Raw genomic sequence first — 21,203 nt, 5'->3', positions numbered from 1 at the left:
TCATCGCGATATCGATATGAGTATTATCGAGATAATTCGATTATTTTCATTTACTTTGAAATATCTGTAGATGTCGCTTTATACACCCAAAGGATGTTTAGTACGCAGTCATTGATAGATCCGGCATTAAGAAGTAAATAATGTTATTTTATTAAAAAAGATTATTATTAAAGTTATAAAACATTAATGTTAATTGTAAATGAGATAGAATTTATTGTGACAAAGAATTTAATATATATAATATTAATATCAAGATAAAAGAAATATATGTGTGTGAAAGATGTCAAAAACGAAGAAGAATTCACATAGCAGCGAGGTTATCTTTTTTTTTTTTTTTTTAAAGACAATTATTAGTAAATGATTTTTAGAATTTATATATATTGAAATATTATTTTACACAGGAATTTAGTACATCGTATTCATCTTCTTCCGTATCATCTGACGAGGAGATAGATGCAAGAGATTTAAAGCCTATGAAAGATTATCTTACGAATCGTAGAGAATTAGCGCGTCAACTTTTTAAATCTGTCAAACCTGAAAAGATACGTATGATGCTACCACAAGCATTAAAGGTATAATTTATATATTAATTTTTATAATTAGTAATTTTTACAAGATTTATCTTAGGCTTATTAGATTTGATAGTGTTATAGAATCAGCAGTTAATAATATCGTATGTAAGTTCTTTAAATTTAATACATTTGACAAATATCCATCTTAGAAAATGGATTTTGAAGAGCTAGAAGAATGGTGTGCTAGCGAATTAAGTGGGATGTCCAAAACTCGTGTATTATGTATTTTGGATGGGAAACCTATGTTAGAATCGTCTGACACTAGTGAATCAGATGAATCAGGTAATTATAATTTATAGATAAAACAGAAATAAATGTGATAGATTATTAAATTTAAACAATGTTTGTTATGTTAGGTCCTTCTTTAGAAATTATATCTGATACTGAGGAATGGCTTACCGAGGATGATAATATTAAGAAAGAAGATGGTATGTCTGGAAAAACAAAAGTAAAGAAACATAAGAATACAAATAAAATAAAGTCACAGAGTAATAATAAAAAAGAGGATATAGGAAATTCTAAGATAAAAGCTAAAAATACTAATAAAGATGGAAGCAATAATAAATATAAAGATATCAAAGTTAAAAAGGAGGAAGAGAAAGAAACGGGTAAAGAAAAGGAAGCTGATAGTTTGTTAGATTTGTTAGAATTAGAAATGCGTGCTAGGGCAATTAGAGCTTTGATACGTAAAGAAGATGATATAATACCAAATTCAAATGAATCCAAGGCGTTGGCAAATAATGGTACAGTTGAAGAAAATCATGTTAATAAATCTAGACAAGATGAAATAAATGCAAAGGAGAATTGTCGACGGCAATTAGAAAAAATTATAAATTCTCAACGAATGGATGGAGATGAAGAAGATGTAGTATTAGTAGTTCAGCCTACCCCAACAATTGAGTTATTGTCTAGTGAAAGTGAAAATGATGAAGTTGGAACAAGGGTAAATCAAAAATTAGAAAATGAACGTAAAATAGAAAGTACAGCCAATTTGGATAATAAAAATAATGTTACCGGTTCTACGGAACAAGGAGTTAGAGAATCAAGAGTAATAGAAGGAAGAGATAATGATAAAAAAATTAATAATACTAATGAAGAAATATCTCATCCTCATACTTCACATGACAAAACTAATTCTTCATTGCCATCTACAAATATTGCAGATAATTCCACAAAACGTAAAAAGGTGAAAAAGAAATCACATTCTAAATGTGAAATAAGATCTGAAAGTTCTTTAAATACAAATAGTAAATCTAATGAATGTTCAGGAAAGAAAGAAGAGAAAGTTTGTCTGCTTGAAGAAAAAGAAAAAATAACAGAAAATATATCAAAATCAGAAGAACCTGTCCCTTCTGTATCAAATACAAAACAGAAAGTTGTTTCTGATGAGGATAAATTGGCTGACTTTGAGGAAATAATCGATTTAGATAATTACTCTGACGATATGGATGATTTGGAAAATTGTGATAATGATAAAAATAAATATAAAGATAAAGAAAAAATTCAAAATAAGGATAATAGTATTATAAAGGAACAAAAGAGTTCACAGGTAATAGACACTAATTCATCCAATTCACAGAAATTGAAATCGGCTGAAACTTGGGCAACTCGTTATTATCAAACAGACGATGTTCAAAATGTTATAAAAGAATCAAAAATACAATCAGAAATTCGCAAACGTTTAAGAGAACGGCAGAGACTTTCTAAACTTACCAATTCACCAAATTTAAATTCTTCGCCATCTCGCGTACCAGAAGTTAATAATGATAAGGTAGAAACAAAACCTACTGGTTCTGTCGAAGAATATTTAGCTTTGAAACAAGCAAACCAATCAAATTTGAATGCAAGTAGTGACTCTGTTAATACACAGGAAAAAGATAAGTGCATAAATATATGCAATGAAAAAAACGTAAATGTGGGAGATGAAAAATTAATTACTTCTGTAAATGAAGAAGATGTACAAAAATCAATTGTAACTACTGTAAATAATAATATATAAATTCTTCAATTGCTTTATAACAAATAATATCATAGTAATGAATTAGAATACTCAGGCATATATTTTTATAATAAAAAGTATGTATATATGTACCATTCTTTTATTCTTAAATTACAAATCTATTTGTTACTATGTACACATATATATATATATATTAATTTCGTGCATCACAAGACGGATTAATTGCATTCATGTTATTAAATATTTTAATCTAATGTATTTGCTTGTAGGAATTAGGATATTTCCTCAGAGTATTTTCTTCTTGTATTTTTCACAGTCAAGTGCTGATATTTGCTTCTCCAAAAAAATTTTCAAATTTCGTTCTATTATTCCCTTGAGATAATTCTTGAAAAATCTTGTAAACCAATTTATCAATTTCGGTCCAAAAATATCCATTATACCAAATCCAGTGAATCTCACTTCCAATTTATCAAACTCTGATACTTTAATATCCTCTAATTTTATTGTACACTGTGGAGTATTATAATCTGCACTTATTTTAACTCTTAATGCTATATTTTCTATTGTACCTAATATATCGCCACATATATTTATAAAATCGTATTTAAGCTGTAAATCACAAATATAAATTTACTATTATATAAACTATCATATCGTCAATATAAATGTATACATATATAAATTTTTTATAAGTTTACCTGATATTTATTAAAACGTACAATTGCATTAGATATACCAAAACCACAAGAAGCCGTATATTTATGGCCTTGTTGAATTAAAATTACATCTGCTGTTCTTTTAATAGTCGTTAAACCCCTGGAAAAAATATATTTACATAATCCATTGAAATAAACGTATATGTATATTTATGAAACATTATAAAACGTATTTCTCACTCGAAAGTGCCATTAAAGGTTTGAATTTGACCTTTCATGTCAAAGACTCCTAAATTAGTAATAAAAACTGCATTAATATTTGGTAATTTAATCTTTTCTAGATTATAAACTTTGATCATATCTATCATAGCATCGATAAATAGGTCGATTAAATTATTGATATTTATCTGAAAATAATATATTTAATATATTTACAGATTAGTTTATAAATGTATCTAAAACCTTTTATATAATTGAATTTACTTTAACCGAATTAGTGACTGAGGATGTACAAGATGAAGCCGCATTTGTATTGATGCAATCAGACGATGGTAAAACTATCACTGATCCGAAATCATTGATTTTTTCAAAACGCTGATTTTTTTCCGTTATGATTTTTACATTTTTCGAAATTTCTATTTCAAGACAAACTTGAGTAAGCCGACGAATTTCACGTTCCACCGCTTCAAATAGATTAGAACTGTATAATAGATAATAAAGTATAAGTAATTATAGAACATTTCATCGTACGTGCTAATTAACGCGAAATACAATTTACCTTCCGCTTGAATTCGTTGGTAAAAAGAAGTGGTATTGTTGGACTTGATAATGTCCCTTGTTCGTTTTCTACAATAAATGAATTTCAGGAAGATAATTACCGTTAAAAAAGTAAAATAATTTTTATATCGTCCAACTAAATTTTAATAAATTAAACTTACTTGCAATTGTCCGAACCCAAGAATAAGACCATTGCTCGACCATAAAATTTTCTCAACTTTTGATGTCGAATTATTAACAGAATTTGATGCTATCATGTATGCTGAAAAATGTTAACCGGTAAACAAATAAAAAAGATCTTTTGATATTTAAATTAAATTCAAATTTGACATACCTTGAAATTTGACGAATGATCCATTCAAAACGACGTTTATTGTAGTAGTGCCAGGATACAAATAAATACTGATGTTTTTGTATTTAATTAACAATTCATTACCGTATATATTAACTTTATTGCGATCCGAAACTTGGACTTGAAAATTTTCCGGTATTCTACATACTAAAATATCTTTATATTAATTTCATGTTGTTAATTTACGTTGCGAATATCGGACGTGAAACGGACAAATAGGGTACGATAAAATTAAAGCTTAGAAACATAGTTAGGCATATTAAATCGTGCCGTTATATATTAATAAAAAGTTAAACGTGTGCTATCATGTAATCGACTGCAATTATATTCTTTCTTTACGCTATAATATTAAAGTTAGGAAATATTTCGTTGTTACACGTTTATTATGACTAGAACAGAAATAATATGATCAAATTTGTTTTATTTTAATGGAAATCTCTTTGTGAAATAATGAATTCAATTTTTTACTCGAAAATTTACTCTACAATCCTTTCTACCTTTCTAGAACTGTAATGGTCCGTTTGAATTATAATTTTTACATATTTTATTACATTTTATAACGTTTTTCTAAACTAGTTACACCAGTTTTCTTCTAAAAGTTCTTTTTTATTTATTTATTTATTTATTTATTTCTTTTTTATAAGCAACCGTCAACAACAAGCTGGAAGAGAAAGAAGAAAAAAAAACAGATAGATAATAAGAACTTTTTATTTCTATTCTATCAGCAAAATATTTTGTTTATATTGATAATCGTACTCATATCTCATACGAACATCCTATCCACTACTTTCCACTCTTGGAAAAAAATGTGCGTATGTATATATCTATGTATGTATGTATGTATGTATGTAACTATATACGATGGAAAGTTGTTGGAGTCTTACGAGTTTATTTATTTACTCGACTAGTTTTTATTTGTGTGCGTTCAGTGCTCTTTAGAAAGAGAGTTACTACGTTTAGTATCCTCGTAAGAATGATGAAGGAAGAATGAAAAATTAATGCTCGTTCTAATCAAGTTTCTTAAAAGGATTGTCTAATGAAATTCATTATATAGTAAGTAAGAAAATTAAACTATATTATTTAAACGTATTATAACATAATACGTAATATTATCTGAATTATTAAATAAATAATAATAAGACATAGATACAAGATAATATTAATAATAAATATAAAATATGAGAAAGTTATGGTAGATACGTAAATATAAATTATTGTTTATCATAGAGTTACTATGCCTTATATAGGGATCTTACTAATAATTAGTATATTCAAGGAAGTATATAAAATATATGTATACACGTGTAATCGCAGTTACTGTTCCGTACGAGACTACGTATTCGAGCGTGTACCGTTCAGGTATTACGACACCGTTTGCAAGAGTTCTTCAATTCCGCGATGGTATTAGCATGAGAACTTTCGATTGCGCTGGGTCCTTCCCGTTGCCTTTAGAAAGGGGCAATTGATAAATTAGACTAGAAAGTCAACAAGGACCGAACGGACGGAATATTTTATTTATATATGAAACTATATGTATGTATGTTAACACTTTCCAATATTTTGACTCATTTCAAATGATTCATATTATGTCAATAAATTAAAAATAATATTATATCTCATTACAATTCGATTTTATAGACAACGAATAATTTTATTATATATATAATAAAATTAGATTATTCTTAATGTTTTGATAAATTTAATTTATATTTCTTTTTAACGTTATGATATTTAACGTTTATTTATTTTCTTTTATGTCACAGCTAATAAGCTATTAATGTATTATTAAATTGACAATATTTCGAAGTTGGAGTAATCTCACAAGATCATTTTACTTACCGATAAGTTCTAACGAAGATTTATCATTTTGTGATAAAATAAAAGGTAAAAGAATCATAAAAGTGCAATACTTCAAAATCATCCTGGAGTATTCCGTGATCGTGTAGTTCTTTTTTTCTTTTTTTTTTTTTTTGTAATTCTGTGGGTAAATTTATTATTTAGCATTAAAAGATAATAGCCATCGATTTATTTGATATGATCTAGACGAGAATGACTACTCCACTTCGCGATAATATCAAAAAATTATTTGCAAGTTTCGTTGGAGTTTTTCAAAATTACTGTTATCACCAGTAGAGTTTCTACTTCATTTCTAACGGCAAACTAGTCTATCTTCTTTTTTTTTTTTTTTTTTTAGAAACACAGTTCTACTGATTAGACTGATTAGATTAGATTTGTTCGTTCATTGGTGAATACGTTTATTTGTGACATCATTTTTTCTAAACTGATAACTCAAAGAATCATTTTTTTTTTCTTTATCTATTTATTTTCATTACTGTCGAAATTCTATTACCAATGTTAAGACGTATAGATGTATCATAAGTAAACTCATATTATTTATCGGCTACTCACCGTCTATACTCTTACGAAACGAAATTTTTATTTTGGAACGAGCGTGGATTAAGAATTGGCTTGACTTTCTTGAAGAATGTACAAAATATAAAGAAGTAAGAATCATAAGAATCTCATGGGTTTATCTCACGATAAACAAACCGGAAAAAGATAATATTCGTAAGTATAAAAATACGTAGATCAGAAAACACTTGTAATAACAATTCATATTTATCAACCGTTTCCAAACATTCGACGATTCCCATATCGTCAATATTATACTTACGTAAGTTCACGTATAAATCTTTGATTAATGAATTGTAATATTTGAATCAGATAATATATATATATATATATATATATATATATATATACGCATAATTATGAACATATAAGGTTGAAATTTCGTTATAGAAAAATTTAATTTTACGATCTTTTTTATAACATTTTGGGTATAGATATAAAATATATAGAATTCTTTTTGATAATGTGCTAAAAAATTGTAAAAGTTTTACATTTCTTTTATGATTGATACATTACTGTAATCTGCCGCGTCACCACGTGACGTAGCTACCTTTTTCTCTTCCTTCCACCCCTTTTTTCTTTATCTCTCTCTCTCTTTCTCTAGCCTTCTCTTTCTTACGTTTTCACTTTTTATCTCTCGGTTTTATACTCGCACCTCCCGCTAACATCTCCCTCGAGTACGGACCGACAGTTAGAGGGTGTGCAATCTTACGAGTAAAACGCAAACGGTGAAAGTAGGGGGGTGGTTGGTGGTGGTGTGTTTACAATACTAATATTAACGTCGCGCCGACTGTCATTTCTCGTGCAAACAAGCGCACCCTGCTGACATACGTGACGGCCAGCATAGACGAAAGGATTCTTCTTACTTTTTTTTTTACACTTTTCCCTATTTCTCTCCGTTTTCTTGATGAACATACGGTTTTATGATAGCATGCTATACGAGAATAATAGTAGATTTTTGTTAGATTCAAGGAAAGAAGATATACAAGAAGAGAAAGAGAGAAAGAGTGAAAGAGAGAGAGAGAGAGAGAGAGAGAGAGAGAGAGAGAGAGAGAGAATAAAAAGTGCAATCTTTTAAGATCCTACTTCTTGTCCCGACGATAAAATGGAAAATTTCGTGGCTTTGTTCTTCCTCCTATGTTTCTCTCTTCCTTTTTTCTAATTATTATGCGTCTACCCTTTGTGCTTGACGTTTGTCTCAGCAGGTTCATATCTGCCATCGCTCTGTTTAAAACTTATGTATGTACTTAGACATATATATATATATATGTATATATATATAGACATGTATCTAAATACATTGTGAATGTACATGTAAACGCTTTGATAGTATAAGTATCGTCTGATACTTTGAACACTCCGACGTTCATAAATCGTAGACGGGTGCACGGAAAGTCCGTTTACCTCGTTACGGTGATGCGGAACGATCTTTTGTCGATTTGTTACATTTTTCGTTGAGTGTAATCCTACTTAATCCTAAGACATAATATAATCGATCGATAGCAAATAAGGTAGAGACATGTAAAATATATATCTGTTGTATAGATATACCAATGTACATACTATATGTATATATATATGTTTAATCTATATCCAGTTTTTCTTCCGCGAGGTGGAGCAGTACGGAATCGTTTCGTTTCGTCAGAGATTTCTCTGATCGATCGCGGATTCCACGCTGACGCAATCTTATTAATGGGAACTTTCGTTGGCAAGCCTTCGGCTTGTAGCACTGCCGCAAAGAACTAAAGGAGAAAATGTCTACCTCCTCTTACAAAGACACCGTTTAGGTCGCGAATAAACGGCGGACACCGTGATTCCGTATCCGTTATGATGTAACATTGTACATATATATATATATATATATATATATATATATATATATATATATATATATATACCACAATTCATTTGACAGGAAGTACTGTGGTTTCACTTAACTTTTTCGACTTTTATATATAACCATAAATAGAATAGATTGCTCGTGTCTGTATAAACGAAAGAGATATCGTCTCTTCCGAATTCCTTTAATCGTATGTATCACGTCGAGAGCGATACGAATGCTAATTCATACGATTATTTTATGATAATAAAAAATAAACGCGCAGTATATGGGTTATGTAACGGAAACTCGTTCTCCTCTATCAAAGCAAATTGCTTTCCGAAAGCTACCACCTTGATTTCTCGATTTCGTTCCGCATATCCGCCATAATTTCTCACGCGTAAACATGCAACGATCGATCCTAGAGAAGTTCCTGATTTTAAAATAAGTTCCTCGACGTAGAATGATTGTTGAGATGAGATAAATATGGTAACCAATATTTACCGTCGGTCGCGGTCGGTCAACGTGCTCTTTTCGAATAAGAACGCTCATAAGTAAAGTACAGTTTTCGCGTCCGGTTATTCTTTCCCGCGATCTTCATTTCCTGTCTCCTTGAATTATGAGATATACATAAATATACTATTCCGCATTAATACGCAAAGCGAATTGAAATCTTTAATAAGGAATTAGTTAAGTCCAGCTGATAATGAAACTAGTTTAACACTCGGGAGTTTATTAATGTTGAAAGTTTTATGAAGTTACTGAAACGTTGACTTCAAATAAAAATTTATTTATTCAGAAAACATGCATTATGGCCGGCATACGAACGAAGTTTTGATTAATGGATAGAGTTTAAACTCCTTGAGAATCTCTTTCGACTCTTCAATGTTACGTACTGTTATTGATATAGAACCGGAACTTTCTCATTTCTATTTCTCTCCAAATTCTCGGACTCGACTTTAAATCGTACATTCGTATCCATTCGCTTAGGAACAACGTACTCTTGCTAAAATACAGTGCCGCGTACACGTAACGCGTATGTAAGCGCCGTACTTTCGACGTCCTACATCCCTGGAACCTACTTTCCTAGATTTTAAGATCGCTTGCATACGTCGAGTTCACTTTCAATTTCTACTTTTTTACGCGACAGCCTCTCGTTCCGCTGCAAAGAACGCATCTCATTGTTAGCATACGAAAACGACTTTTGGGTGTGGTAAGTTTAGGGTGGGATGTTTTTTTTTATTTTTCCCTCGCTTATACGTGTGAACATTGTTACCGGAAGAACCATAAGAAGAGAAAACTAACAATGTGACTCTTTCACGTCCTACGGGATTCAGAGAACTCCTTTATAAATGTTTGCATTGTATGCGTTTTGTGCAACGTGCGACTATAAGCTTCGATAACTGGCAAACTATTGTTTAGTTTTTGTTCCCTTTCTTTCCTCATTTTTCTTTATAGTCTTACTTATTTCATCTTATACGGTACTCCTTATACGGTATTCTCCGTATGATACTTACGCAGCATTCTCATATGCATCGCTCGATCTTTTCGTATCTTTTCGCTTTATCTGTGAGAGACTAAAGGAGCTCGTATTACTGAACGATCTCGACAGCGCGAGAAACGTCTCGGTTGCAAAGTACATAGTACACGTAATGCGATGGCGTACGTGAGAGATGTCAAGAGTCTTGGAAGAAAGAAAGAAAGAAAGAAAGAAAGAAAAAGAAAGACAGAGAGAGAGAGAGGTCTTACTCAATGGATGCGATTAACGTGCTTTTTTCTCACTTTGACATTTACACGAAAGGTTTTTATGGCCTATCGTCTTAAAGGTAAATGGCTATAAGCTCGTAAGTGGTTGTTTTGCTACTGGCACACTTAGAGAGTTATATACCGACAGCGCAACGTTCTATAACGGGTGAAAGTCCCCTTGCAATTCTTCATAATCGCACGGTCAGAAGCAAGCTAAGGCAACGCTTTTCCCTCTGTCATAGGTTGCTCATTAAGAGGAAAAAGAGGAGGGGAGGTTTCGTAACGAGAGTAACTTAATACAAAAAAATATCATTTTATTCATTTACGAAAAAAAAAAAGAAGAAAAAAAAAAGAAGATATAATATAATACAGGTTGTTCGGGTAGAATCTCAACGAATACAATAACGGTGCATTCGACATGAACGAGAGCCAGGAGGATCGTTCCCGGTGGCATTCTCATTTTTTATTTATTTATTTATATTTTTTTCCATTCTTACTATCGAGCGAAATTTTTTTCTAGAATCTAATATACCCACGAGTGTCATTCCCTCTTCCTCGTGGGACGTTACGTGGTCTCCTCTCTCTGATGTTGGTGCGCGGTTTTGATCGGAAGGTAGAAGGAAGAAGAGAGTTTGCGGTGGAGGAGGGAAAGGATAAGAAGAAGGAAAAACTCGAAGAGTGAGGTCCCTGTTGGTCGTTGTGCTATATCACAGCCCGATCTCAGTGATGACCGTAGCCACCGAGTTCGAGCTCGTGTCCACCACCGTAACCACCGTCGCCAAATCCACCGCCGAAACCGCCACCTCCGTGATGATCCTCGAGTACGACGGGATAAGGTTCTTTTACGACGACTGGGACTTTAACGGGATAAGGTACGGGTTTTGTCACAGTGTAAGGAACCTTGACAGGCACCTTGACCGGATACGGCACTTTGACGGGCACCTTGACTGGTACCTTGATGGGATAAGGTACTGGCTTATCCACTGGATAGGGCACGTGCTTCTCGACCGTTACCGGATAAGGTGCTGGCACGTGTACGGGAACCGGTCTATCGATGGGTACCTTAACCGGTACTTTTACCGGATAAGGTACATGTTTTTCGACCTCGACTGGATACGGCGCAGGGACAGGTACTTGTTTCGTTATTGTCACCGCCGGAATATGTTCAGTCGAGATATGTTCACCTCCTCCGAAGCCACCACCACCAAAACCACCTCCTCCGAAGCCACCTCCTCCGATGCCATGACCTCCGCCGAAACCTCCCCCTAAACCGTGACTACCCAGGCTCAGTTCTAGGCCACGCTTCGTTTTTTCATCCTTTTTTTCGATGTTAGACTCACTCTTCTTCTTCGTCTCCTCGGCCATGGCCATCAAAGCCAGGCTGCACAGGAGTAGCACCTGAAAAATATCAATATTCGTTTCCCATTAACTTTCTAATTCTTTTTTTCTTTTTTCTTTCTTCCTTTCTTTCTTTCTTTCTTTTTTGCGCTCGTTAACGCGACGAGGTTTCCGGTTAAAGAGAAAGAGATAGAGTAAGAGAGAGTGAGAGAGAGAGAGAGAGAGAGAGAAAGAGAGAGAGAAAGGGAAAGAGAGAAAAAGAGGGAGAGGAAATTTTATAGAGAGCGTGTCTTTGAGATAATTATAATTATAATTATTATTATTATTATTCGTTAATGTAATGAAATAAGAAAAAAAGAAATCGTCTATCTCTAGCGAGTCTAAAATAAAGTCCTTAGACGAGCGGAGGCTCTCTCACGAATGGTGCGATTCGAGCGGCTGCAGTCGCTACTCACTTTCAGTTTCTCGGTGCTGTACATGTTGGTCGGCAATGTGCACACTGGCTCCTCTATGGGCTACCCTGGCTTTTATAGGGGGACGTAACTGGCAACGGGCCGTCCGTACAGGCAACTCGAGCGTGCCGATGAAATTATTGCAGAGTAGGAAGTTAATGGGAGGAAAGAAGGAACAACGACTTTGCGGACAACGCTGTTCTTCAAACTCCTTTGTTTCATCTTCTTTTGGTACTTTAATTTCTATCTCTTTTTTTTTCTCTCTCTTTTTCTTTCCGTTTTCCAATTTTACTTCTTTATTCGAATTACAAATTACGAGTTTCTTTTTGTTTTGTACGATGAATATCCCCATTTTAAATTTAACAAGTCCAAACTTCTTTTTACAATTGCTGATTTTCTACGTGAGAAAAGGCACGTTTCCAAAAAGAAATAAAATCAGAGATAGATAGAGATAGATAGATTGACAGAGAGATAGATAGATGCATAGAGAGAGAGAGAGAGAGAGAGAGAGAAGAGAAGGACCTTATTGTGCATAACATCGAATTTCGAAAGAAAGGAAGGACCCTTGTCGATTCAATCGAATGGAGAACACAGAAAACCTTTTTGCCAACGTAACATGCATTCGCAATAAGTTTCTGACGTATGAATATTATCGAGAAGGATATTATTTATTATTAATCACGATACTAAAAAGTTCGATATATAATCACAAGATTTCGTTAAATTTTCTCGTCGCTCGTTCAAGGAGCTTTTGACTGTAGTGTTAATAATGGCGCAACGGAGACAATAACTAATTATGGCTATAATCAGATATCATTTTTAATCCGATTAAGTTTAACAAAAGGGATGCTCCGTTTCTTGGTAGCACCACGGGAAACTTGATTAATATTACAAGCTCGTATAAGCTGTGAAAGAAGCTATTTAGTTTTCCTTTCATAATGTTTTAATCGCATTGCTTACTATGCTAATTTGATTTAATATTTATTTATAGAAAAAACAAAGTTAGTTAGATCTTTTTGTACGATTGTGGAATTCGAATCGTCCTATTTATCGTTATAATGTGTCAATTACGTTGCGCGCTTCGGTCGTTTGATAATCGTTATTGCATAAATCCTCGACGTTCCCTCTCATCGCTTTACTACGTCGGTTTAACGCGCTTATGCAGAATCATTATATTTTTACCGGCACGGCAAAATCGTACATCATCTTTAATCTCACGTGCACGTTACTTTTTTGCGTAACACAATTCGAGACACAAGTGTGGCGAAACGAGGTACGAGGCGAGTTCTTGCCGGGCTTTTTTTAACCAACATTTTTAACGAAAGAGAAATAGAAAAAAATGAAAAAAAAAAAAAGAAAGAAAGAAAGAAAGAAAAGAGTAGACAAAGCGTACATAGGCCATCCTTCTTTTCTTTTTTTCTTTTCCGTTTTTCTTTCTATGACGATTCGAGACAGCATTCGAGCTTGGTTAATCTCAGGATGGCTTCGTACCCCCTCCCCTCCCCCTATCTCGATTGTTCGAAGGTACCCTGGAATATCTCGCATATCCGTGCTTTATCAAGCTTATCGACGAGAATAAATTTCCATATATCTGAATTGGAATTTGAAAATATTGATTGGAGAGTTGGTACGCGCCGTTTCAGTCACGTACCGCTTTCCGATAGTGAAAACGTAGAGAACGCGAAGGAAAGGAGATGAGGATTCTTGGATTCCCAATAGTTTCTGTTCGGCTCACGGAAGGAGAACGTTAAATCGTTTTCAACGAATTTACGAGGAAGGCCGGAATAAGGGAACGCGTGCTTGTTCGGAAGGCGAAACGCGGTAGTCCGTGAGGTTTCTACGTTTTCGTTCGAGAACAGAAGCGATCATCGTTCGAGAAGGTTCTTATAATGACGTAATTGAAATAGTACTTCGAAACGATACGGTTCGTAGATGTGGCATTAAATAAAACACCTGTTGTTGTTGTTGTTTTTTTTTTTTTTCTTTTATGTGGTTTTTTTAAAACTCTACGAAACATAAGAAAGTATATATTCGTCGACTTCGAAATTACATAGCACAACATGATTATGATGATCTATACGTTCGCGCGTATTTACGGCAGCACAATTCCGCGATCTGTTTCAAGAAATTGGCTACGAATGGGTTTTCAAATTGAAGAAAGACTCGTATCGGATTTGAAGTCGATGATTAGTCATCGATCGTTTTATCAAAATGATCGGTATTAACTGATAGATATTCGAATCTGAGTTATTGCCTTTTCTCCGTTTTACGTTTTTCTTTATCTTTCGAAAAACAATCTCGTTATTTTTAATCGCCGTAGTTTTCTTATAGTTGTCCTCTCCATTATCGTTGCATTTCCGATTATACCCGAGACATTACACAGATTTTAATCACCGATATATTGATTCGAAAGTCTTCCTGCATTAAGAACAACATCAGGAAGCGGTCGCGGTCATTCCCTTTGGAATTTCAAGTCGAGTACACACATAAAGGAGAAACCGTTCTTTTACTTCACTTTTGTGTCGGCGATTATTTGTCGAGATAACGCGACTTCGTAATATTACGTACACGGAACTTCGTCGATGAGAAGTTGGGAATCGGCTTTTACATACTCCTATATCGGCCGCTATAATGTAATCCTATTATGGGTAACGATCGATCGTGTACTTCCTAATAACTTAGCGATATTTACAAAATTGTCGTGCCAAAGTTTAGGCGTGCCTTTCGTACAAAACCGTGGAAGCTATAATATTATGGCAAATTGATTTTTTGCGGCCGTGCCTCTGTACCGCAGGTTGGAGCTAATATTCACTGTCGATGGGTAACCCGAACGCGATCTAAGAGATCGGCGAGAGCACCAAAGCGAATTTTCTCCAAAGTCTGCGTATTTCTGCTTCAGCGACCACAAACGTAACCTTATGCAATAATGGGAAAGGCTTTTGGAACCGTCCGGGCCACGACTCTCATGAATATATGGATGGATGTTCTCGCTCAAGGTGTTTATCAAGCCGTTTTCTAGTTACGCCCTTTTCCTTTTCCGCCTGTGCATCCCTTCACGATGTACCCAAGCCGTTTTACCCTCTTCCAACACCCCTCTGTCGTTTCAGTGCAAACGTAATTTGCGCCTTAAAGTATTCCACCGTCCTCGATTTTCTTCGTACTATTCTCGATCCTTAACTTTTCTTTATCGAGCGAAAGAAATGATTATAGTCGATCGATAAACGGATGCCTAACAAAGGTTACGGATACAATTTTCCACAAGCGAGTATTTCGTATAGTCGTGAACGTTTCGACGGCGTAATCATCGACAGAGGAGTAAAGTAATATTTGATTAACGAACTGAACGCTTAACGAATAATATGCAACGTTTTCGAAATTTTACGATCACTAGCAATCTATCAGAGGTATTAAAAAGTTGCACTGGTTTAATTCGACAGAACGGTAAATTGTATCGACTGCATGCTCAATACTTTTTCACATACCCAATAAATGTGTTATGCTCGACTAAATAAAAAATAATTTTTTAATTGCCCGTGACTAAAATCATATAGAAATCAACATTGGCATGTTTCTGCTGTATCGATCCGACCCACGAATTAAAATGGCTGGTAAAATAATATTGCTAATAGAATTGAGTCACGTTTAATATTAAATCTTTTATATCTTTTTATCTTTTATTATTATGTAATCGGATATGGCAATGGAAAAGAAATTAAATTAAAAAAAGAAGAAAGAAAGAAAGAAAGAAAAAGGAACCCTAACTCGTTTGGTGGACTTGCGCGAACACGTGCTCAGTCTGGCTCTGACGTTATCGCCAAGAATTATCGCAGAATCTGTGAAAGGTTTGAGTAAAAAGCTTGCTTCCTTTCGCGGATGACAAACCATTTTACGCAGTACCAATAAATTTTCGCTCGTGAAAGTCTTGAATAATATATAATTGACAAGCAGTAGGTTGCGCCATTAAATCGATAATTTTACATTTAGTCTGGATTAGAACACGAACGGGAGATCAAAAAATGAAAGATATATGAATATATATATATATATATATATATATATATATATATAGGGAGAGAGAGAGAGAGAGAGAGAGGGAAAGCACTGAAAGATGATTTCCACGAGTTGTTCGCAACGCAATCACGACGCAATATCGACGCTTGTCGGATTAACCCGCAACGACGACTTCCCCTAGTGCATCTATCTAGTAATTAACCGAGCACCGAGCATGATGCCGGGAATCTCTCAATTACCTGGTGTCCACTAAGCGAGAAAGAAGAAGAGAGAAAGCTGGATTCGTTCGTTCATTTTCGCGACAGTCCTACCACCATTATTATCATCCGTTCTCACACCAACATCGACATCAAAACTCGCCTCGCTTAATTATATTTACGATCGTAATCATCGAAAGGTGTCGTATCATAAATAAGCGAATTAATTAGCGAGAGGAGGCTCTCGAAATCTAGAAATGAAGAAAAAGAAAAATCGAGAAATGAGAGACACGTAACACAATTTTCGTTTCTCTTCGCAACCTTTAGTCTTCCATCTTCCTTTTTATCCGATAGAGCGATATGGACGGTGTTGGATATTTTTATAATGAGCTGACAATTTTCTCTAAAATTATGCATTACCAAAAACTTTCCTTACCAGTCTGAAACGAATGGAATTATGCAATGGCCTCATAGTCGAAAGCATCGATCGCCGGGACTTACGTCCGGTAAATTTTTTTCTTTTTCGAGGCGCGAGCAAAAGTCGAAATTGTGATCACGAGTGTAACGTTCTACGATTAACGAAAGAAAGGAAGGTTTTCGCACTTGTTCCCTTCTACCTATCTCTTTCTCCCAACATAGAGAAAAGAAAACGAAATGCGTGAACGCTATCATTCGTCGAAACAGCGCGTGAAATTGTAGCTTTACACGGAAGCGCGTTACACGTTAGCGCGTTTAATTGATTTACATACGTAGACGACAGGTACAACCAGCTTGCATTTCAAATCCTTCCTGGACGGACTATTCGCATCTTTGCAAATTCATGCCCTAGAACGTACATACATACATACATACATACATACATACATACATACATCGATATATCCAATAACTAGAAGAAAGAAGGAAGGCGCGGCTTTGAGACGCAGCACGCGAACGCAGAAACGTTCACCGTTTCAGTGCCCGGAAACTTTCTTCCGATCGAGAATGGTGATTACGCAAGCGGTCGATCGCTTGGATCAGAATTATGTCCGGTATCGTTTACGAGCACCGAGTGAGCGGCGAAATTGCGAGCGTCAGTCTTTACCTTCTTTCTCCTAATGAAACAGAGAAAGAAAGAAAAAGAGATCGAAGTGAGAGAGAGAGAGAGAGAGAGAGTAAGAGAGAAAGAAAGAGAGAGTCAGAGAGAGAGAGAGAGAGAGAGTGATAAAAGAGAAACATGCGTATGATAAGTTTTTTAGATTCTATTCACGAGAAATTGATCATAAGTGGAAGAAAGATTTCACACAAATCGATTCACGCGATTCCTTTAGCCCGTGGGAAAATGTAGCTGAGAAGGCCGGACTATTTTGCGATTATTAGTTCGCGTGCGTCACGAAGCGTAGCGTTCTATGGTCCACCTTAAGACGTTCCGGGCACGACGCGTACGTTTTTCCGGGGAGTGGGTTCGTGCTAGCCACGGCGAAAGTGCTGCTGGTATATATGCCGCTGATTGCGACTATGCAACTTCAGTGTGCACTACCGAAGTCTACCATGAGCACTCCGCAGGTGAGCTCGCTTCGAAGCTAAGAATCTTCTTAGCGTTTCAGGATATTTTTTATGACAAAGGGAAAACGTACTATATAAAACGTATCGTTTACTTGTTTTTATATCTACAAATAATCGAACTCATTGTTGAATTATTATCGCTCTAGTCGATAATAGCTTTATGTTCTGTTATTTTGTTTTGCTCTTTTTTTTTTCTTTTTTTTTTTTTTAATTATTTATAACGATAAATAGAAGAAATCGATTTTTTTGTTTTTCTATTTAAAAGAGAATATAAATGAGGTGTTAGAAATAACATGGGAATGATCTGTTAACAGGCACTCGTTCTTCTCGTCCTCGTGGCAACGGCAACGTTAGCCACCGAGACGAAGAAGCCATTAAAGAAGGAGGCCATCGATAGCAAGGACGCAAAGAGTAAGAGAGGATTGGAATTAAGTTTGGGTCATGGCTTCGGCGACTTTGGCGGGCACGAAGGACTTGGCGGCGGATTGGGAGGAGGCCATGGAGGAGGCTTCGGAGGAGGCGGATTGGGAGGAGGTCATGGAGGAGGCTTTGGAGGAGGCGGATTTGGCGGTGGCGGTGGTTTAGGAGGTGGCGGTGGATTGGGAGGTGGCGGTGGACTGGGAGGTGGCGATGGAGGACGCATAAGTTCTATAACGATCCATCGAGAGGTTCAAGTACCAGTACCTGCACCATATCCGGTCGAGAGGAATGTACCGGTTCCGGTGGCGGTGCCAGTGAAGGTCCCGGTTGATCGTCCTTATCCCGTGCACGTGCCTAAACCTTACCCAGTGCCCGTGGAAAAGCATATTCCGGTGCCAGTTGAAAAACCGGTACCAGTGCCGTTCAAGATTCCCGTAAAGGTGCCCGTCAAAGTACCATACCCGGTGAGCGTACCTGTAAAGGTACCTTTCCCTGTACAAAAGGAAGTACCTTACCCGGTTAAGGTCCCCGTTGTCGTCAAAGAATCTTATCCAGTACTCGTCCAAGGAGGAGGAGGAGGAGGAGGTGATGGTGGTGGCTACGGTGGCGGCTATGGTGGCGGCCATGGCTACGGAGGAGGTGGCTTTGGAGGTCACGGCTTGGAGATTTCCGATTTTGGTGGATTGCATCATCGACGATGATATTCTTGACCATGACCGTCGAGACCAGTCTACGCCAGCGATTATCATCTTGTATATAATTCTAGTATTCCCTTCTTTCAATTCCTTTTGCATACCAACAGATGCGCTATTCTCTTTCTCTCTCTCTCTCTTTTTCTCTCTTTCTCTTTCTTTCTTTATTTTTTTTTATACGCGGAAGTCTTTAGATTAATTGCGAAATAAAATAAATTATTTTATACAGATGTTTTATGTTGCTGCGATCTCGGAAGGTCAATGTCCTTCAATCGACAAAATACTCTTTTACACAAGACAAAGTATCTCCACTCCGATTCTATCCTCTCCTATTGACTATGTTCACTGTAAACGTATCTATCGTCTTGGATAAGAAAAGGGCCGGAATCTCTTCACCGTTCTGTGATAAACTAGTAGGGCTTTCGTGTTCGTGGTACCAGCTTTTGTCTGTGACGCATCGTTCGCTTAATTACCAAGTACCGCCCCTAGAACTTAACGCCATGACTGTAGTTGGGAATATTGGGGATGCACGGTAGAAGATTAAGTTCTCGTTATATCCGTACGATACAGCTACCGTAGTCTTCTCGTTGATCTTTTTACAGAAGATGCAATAATAAGATGTATGAAAATTCTTGTAGGTTCTCTTGGTTCTTGTTATCTAATGATTGCGACTAACAACGTTCAAGGGGCTATGATATAAGAAACTTTGGCATAATCTCAAAATACTTTGGGCCCGAATTCCGGTCGTACTAATTTGATACGTTATTAACGATAGAAAGTATACTAAAGTATACGGGTATAATTAACAGCTCTTGCCGAATTTAATGTTGTAACGGTTATATGTTGTAATTCATCATAATTGCCATTGCCGAACAAAAAGCGCCTATCGATTTATTATTCGTATTTTCCCGGTGCACACTTGCGCCTCATTACGTTCGTCACGGTGAAATCATACTGAGCGTTGAATCGTCCACGGTGAAACTCGTGAAAGAAAGCGAAACTATCTTGAAGCTCGAAGCGAGCTAATAAATCGCTTTATCACGCTCAAGGAATATTCATTAAGGGAATTATATTCGATCAGAAGTTATCCAACTTTACTAATTTCCTGTGAAACGCAGACGGAGGTGGGAAAGAAATGATTGAGATTGGCGAAGCTTTCAAGAGTCTTAACTGATGGGCTCAAATCACGTTTATTTTGGTATGTAATGTATTTGTATACAAGTTTTTTTTTTTTTTATTTCTTATGTATTTATATGTAGGATTTTCTTTTTTTTTTTTTTTTTTTTTTTTTTTTTATATCGAAACACCTTGAAATATCTTGAAGACAATGCGATTTTGAAACAAAAAAAAAAAATGTTTCAGACAAAGGTTGTTCGTTTTCTTTTCCTTGTTTTTTTTTTCTTTTCTTTTTTTTTTTTTTTATAATAAAATAAGATTCTGATTATAAAGATTATTAAAGATTTCTAGATAAAGTTGATCCTGATGTAATCTTCGAAACGTTCATTCGCATGAGAAATAATTAATGCTCTTGTATTTCATCCAAAGTAAACAATTTTTATATTAAATTTCCTTTGTAAAAAAATGCCTTGTTCTCTGAGATATTTAGGTGTCTCAATTTAAAGATCTCATCCCGTATATGTGCATAAATACGAAACATGAAAAAAAAGAAAAAAAAAGAAATTAGAGTATCGTAAGTTTCATAACAGGCAAAAAACACAAGCGTTGCATCGGTAGTTGCAATGTTTCGTCAGTAACATGGCATTGTCGTCGCTATGAACGTCCGGTATTTAAACGACGCACTTTCTCGTATGCTTCCCAAACCATGTGATTTTCTATCGCGACGTCATAATCACTAATTGGATTTGGATTTTATCTCTCGTACTTTTCGTACGAGATAATTTGCGTCGACGGTTCACGGGAAATAATTACTTCTTTTTCTTTTCTTTTCCTTTTTTTTTTGTTTTTTCTTTTTTTTTTTTTTTTTTTTTTTTTTTTTTACCCTCATAGAGGATAAACGAACGAGCGAAATTGCTCGTATCGTTCAGTTAATTAGAAAGATTGGTTATGCTACAAGCAATCTCGACGTAAAGACAAAAAAGAAAAATAAAGAACCGATCGTAAGAAAAAAAAGAAAAAAAAAAAAAAAAAAAAAAAAAAAAAGAAATTTTACGTTGTTTCGTACGTATGTATATAGATACATCTGGCGAATGGCGTACACGTAATTGCGAATGTAGAAAATTGACGGAAGTCAACT

General features: G+C 35.2%; 4 protein-coding genes across 11 annotated transcripts in view; 2 read left to right on the top strand and 2 right to left on the bottom strand.

Annotated features, from left to right (window-relative positions):
* Window positions 1-65: 65 nt before the first annotated feature.
* On the top strand, window positions 66-3,411 carry LOC124950899 (repetitive organellar protein). Of its 3 annotated transcripts, none has more exons than XM_047498371.1 (4): window positions 66-133; window positions 402-572; window positions 722-854; window positions 929-3,411. In XM_047498371.1, exons 2-4 carry the CDS (start codon window positions 474-476, stop codon window positions 2,569-2,571), a joined length of 1,875 nt encoding a protein of 624 aa, XP_047354327.1. In that variant the 5' UTR covers window positions 66-133; window positions 402-473; the 3' UTR covers window positions 2,572-3,411. The 3 variants fall into 3 exon arrangements, with proteins under 3 accessions (XP_047354327.1, XP_047354326.1, XP_047354328.1); XM_047498370.1 differs by having other exon boundaries at window positions 98-316; XM_047498372.1 differs by lacking the exon at window positions 66-133 and having other exon boundaries at window positions 435-572; window positions 646-854.
* Window positions 2,635-6,500, bottom strand: LOC124950901. Of its 2 annotated transcripts, XM_047498375.1 has the most exons (9): window positions 6,157-6,500; window positions 5,618-5,763; window positions 4,300-4,464; window positions 4,127-4,227; window positions 3,967-4,034; window positions 3,672-3,888; window positions 3,429-3,595; window positions 3,231-3,348; window positions 2,635-3,141 (listed from the first exon to the last, which is right to left on the bottom strand). In XM_047498375.1, the coding sequence occupies exons 4-9, from the start codon at window positions 4,220-4,222 to the stop codon at window positions 2,818-2,820; spliced, it is 990 nt and encodes a 329-aa protein (XP_047354331.1). In that variant the 5' UTR covers window positions 4,223-4,227; window positions 4,300-4,464; window positions 5,618-5,763; window positions 6,157-6,500; the 3' UTR covers window positions 2,635-2,817. The 2 variants fall into 2 exon arrangements, with proteins under 2 accessions (XP_047354331.1, XP_047354330.1); XM_047498374.1 differs by lacking the exon at window positions 5,618-5,763.
* On the top strand, window positions 3,553-19,175 carry LOC124950903 (probable H/ACA ribonucleoprotein complex subunit 1). 4 transcript variants are annotated; one of them, XM_047498378.1, is made up of 3 exons: window positions 3,553-5,370; window positions 5,632-5,850; window positions 18,152-19,175. In XM_047498378.1, the coding sequence occupies exons 2-3, from the start codon at window positions 5,839-5,841 to the stop codon at window positions 18,956-18,958; spliced, it is 819 nt and encodes a 272-aa protein (XP_047354334.1). In that variant the 5' UTR covers window positions 3,553-5,370; window positions 5,632-5,838; the 3' UTR covers window positions 18,959-19,175. The 4 variants fall into 4 exon arrangements, 3 of the variants coding, with proteins under 3 accessions (XP_047354334.1, XP_047354333.1, XP_047354332.1); XM_047498377.1 differs by lacking the exons at window positions 3,553-5,370; window positions 5,632-5,850 and adding exons at window positions 11,173-11,424; window positions 14,879-15,080; XR_007101471.1 differs by lacking the exons at window positions 3,553-5,370; window positions 5,632-5,850 and adding an exon at window positions 11,173-11,424 and having other exon boundaries at window positions 18,152-18,276.
* Window positions 10,592-21,203, bottom strand: part of LOC124950904 (tetra-peptide repeat homeobox protein 1-like) — a 64,586-nt gene continuing 53,974 nt past the window's right edge. Inside the window, exons 1-2 of one of the 2 annotated variants that reach the window (XM_047498379.1) lie at window positions 12,088-12,119; window positions 10,592-11,692 (exon numbers count right to left, since the gene is read on the bottom strand). In XM_047498379.1, coding sequence (XP_047354335.1) covers window positions 11,015-11,692; window positions 12,088-12,111 — 702 coding nt within the window. In that variant the 5' untranslated portion in view covers window positions 12,112-12,119 and the 3' untranslated portion in view covers window positions 10,592-11,014. Of the gene's footprint in view, window positions 11,693-12,087; window positions 12,120-21,203 lie in introns of those variants that run through there. The other variant, XM_047498381.1, reaches the window with a different exon arrangement.

The sequence above is a fragment of the Vespa velutina genome, chromosome 8 (assembly GCF_912470025.1).
Source record: "Vespa velutina chromosome 8, iVesVel2.1, whole genome shotgun sequence".
Classification (NCBI taxonomy): domain Eukaryota; kingdom Metazoa; phylum Arthropoda; class Insecta; order Hymenoptera; family Vespidae; genus Vespa; species Vespa velutina.
This window is presented reverse-complemented; position numbering and strand designations above follow the sequence as displayed.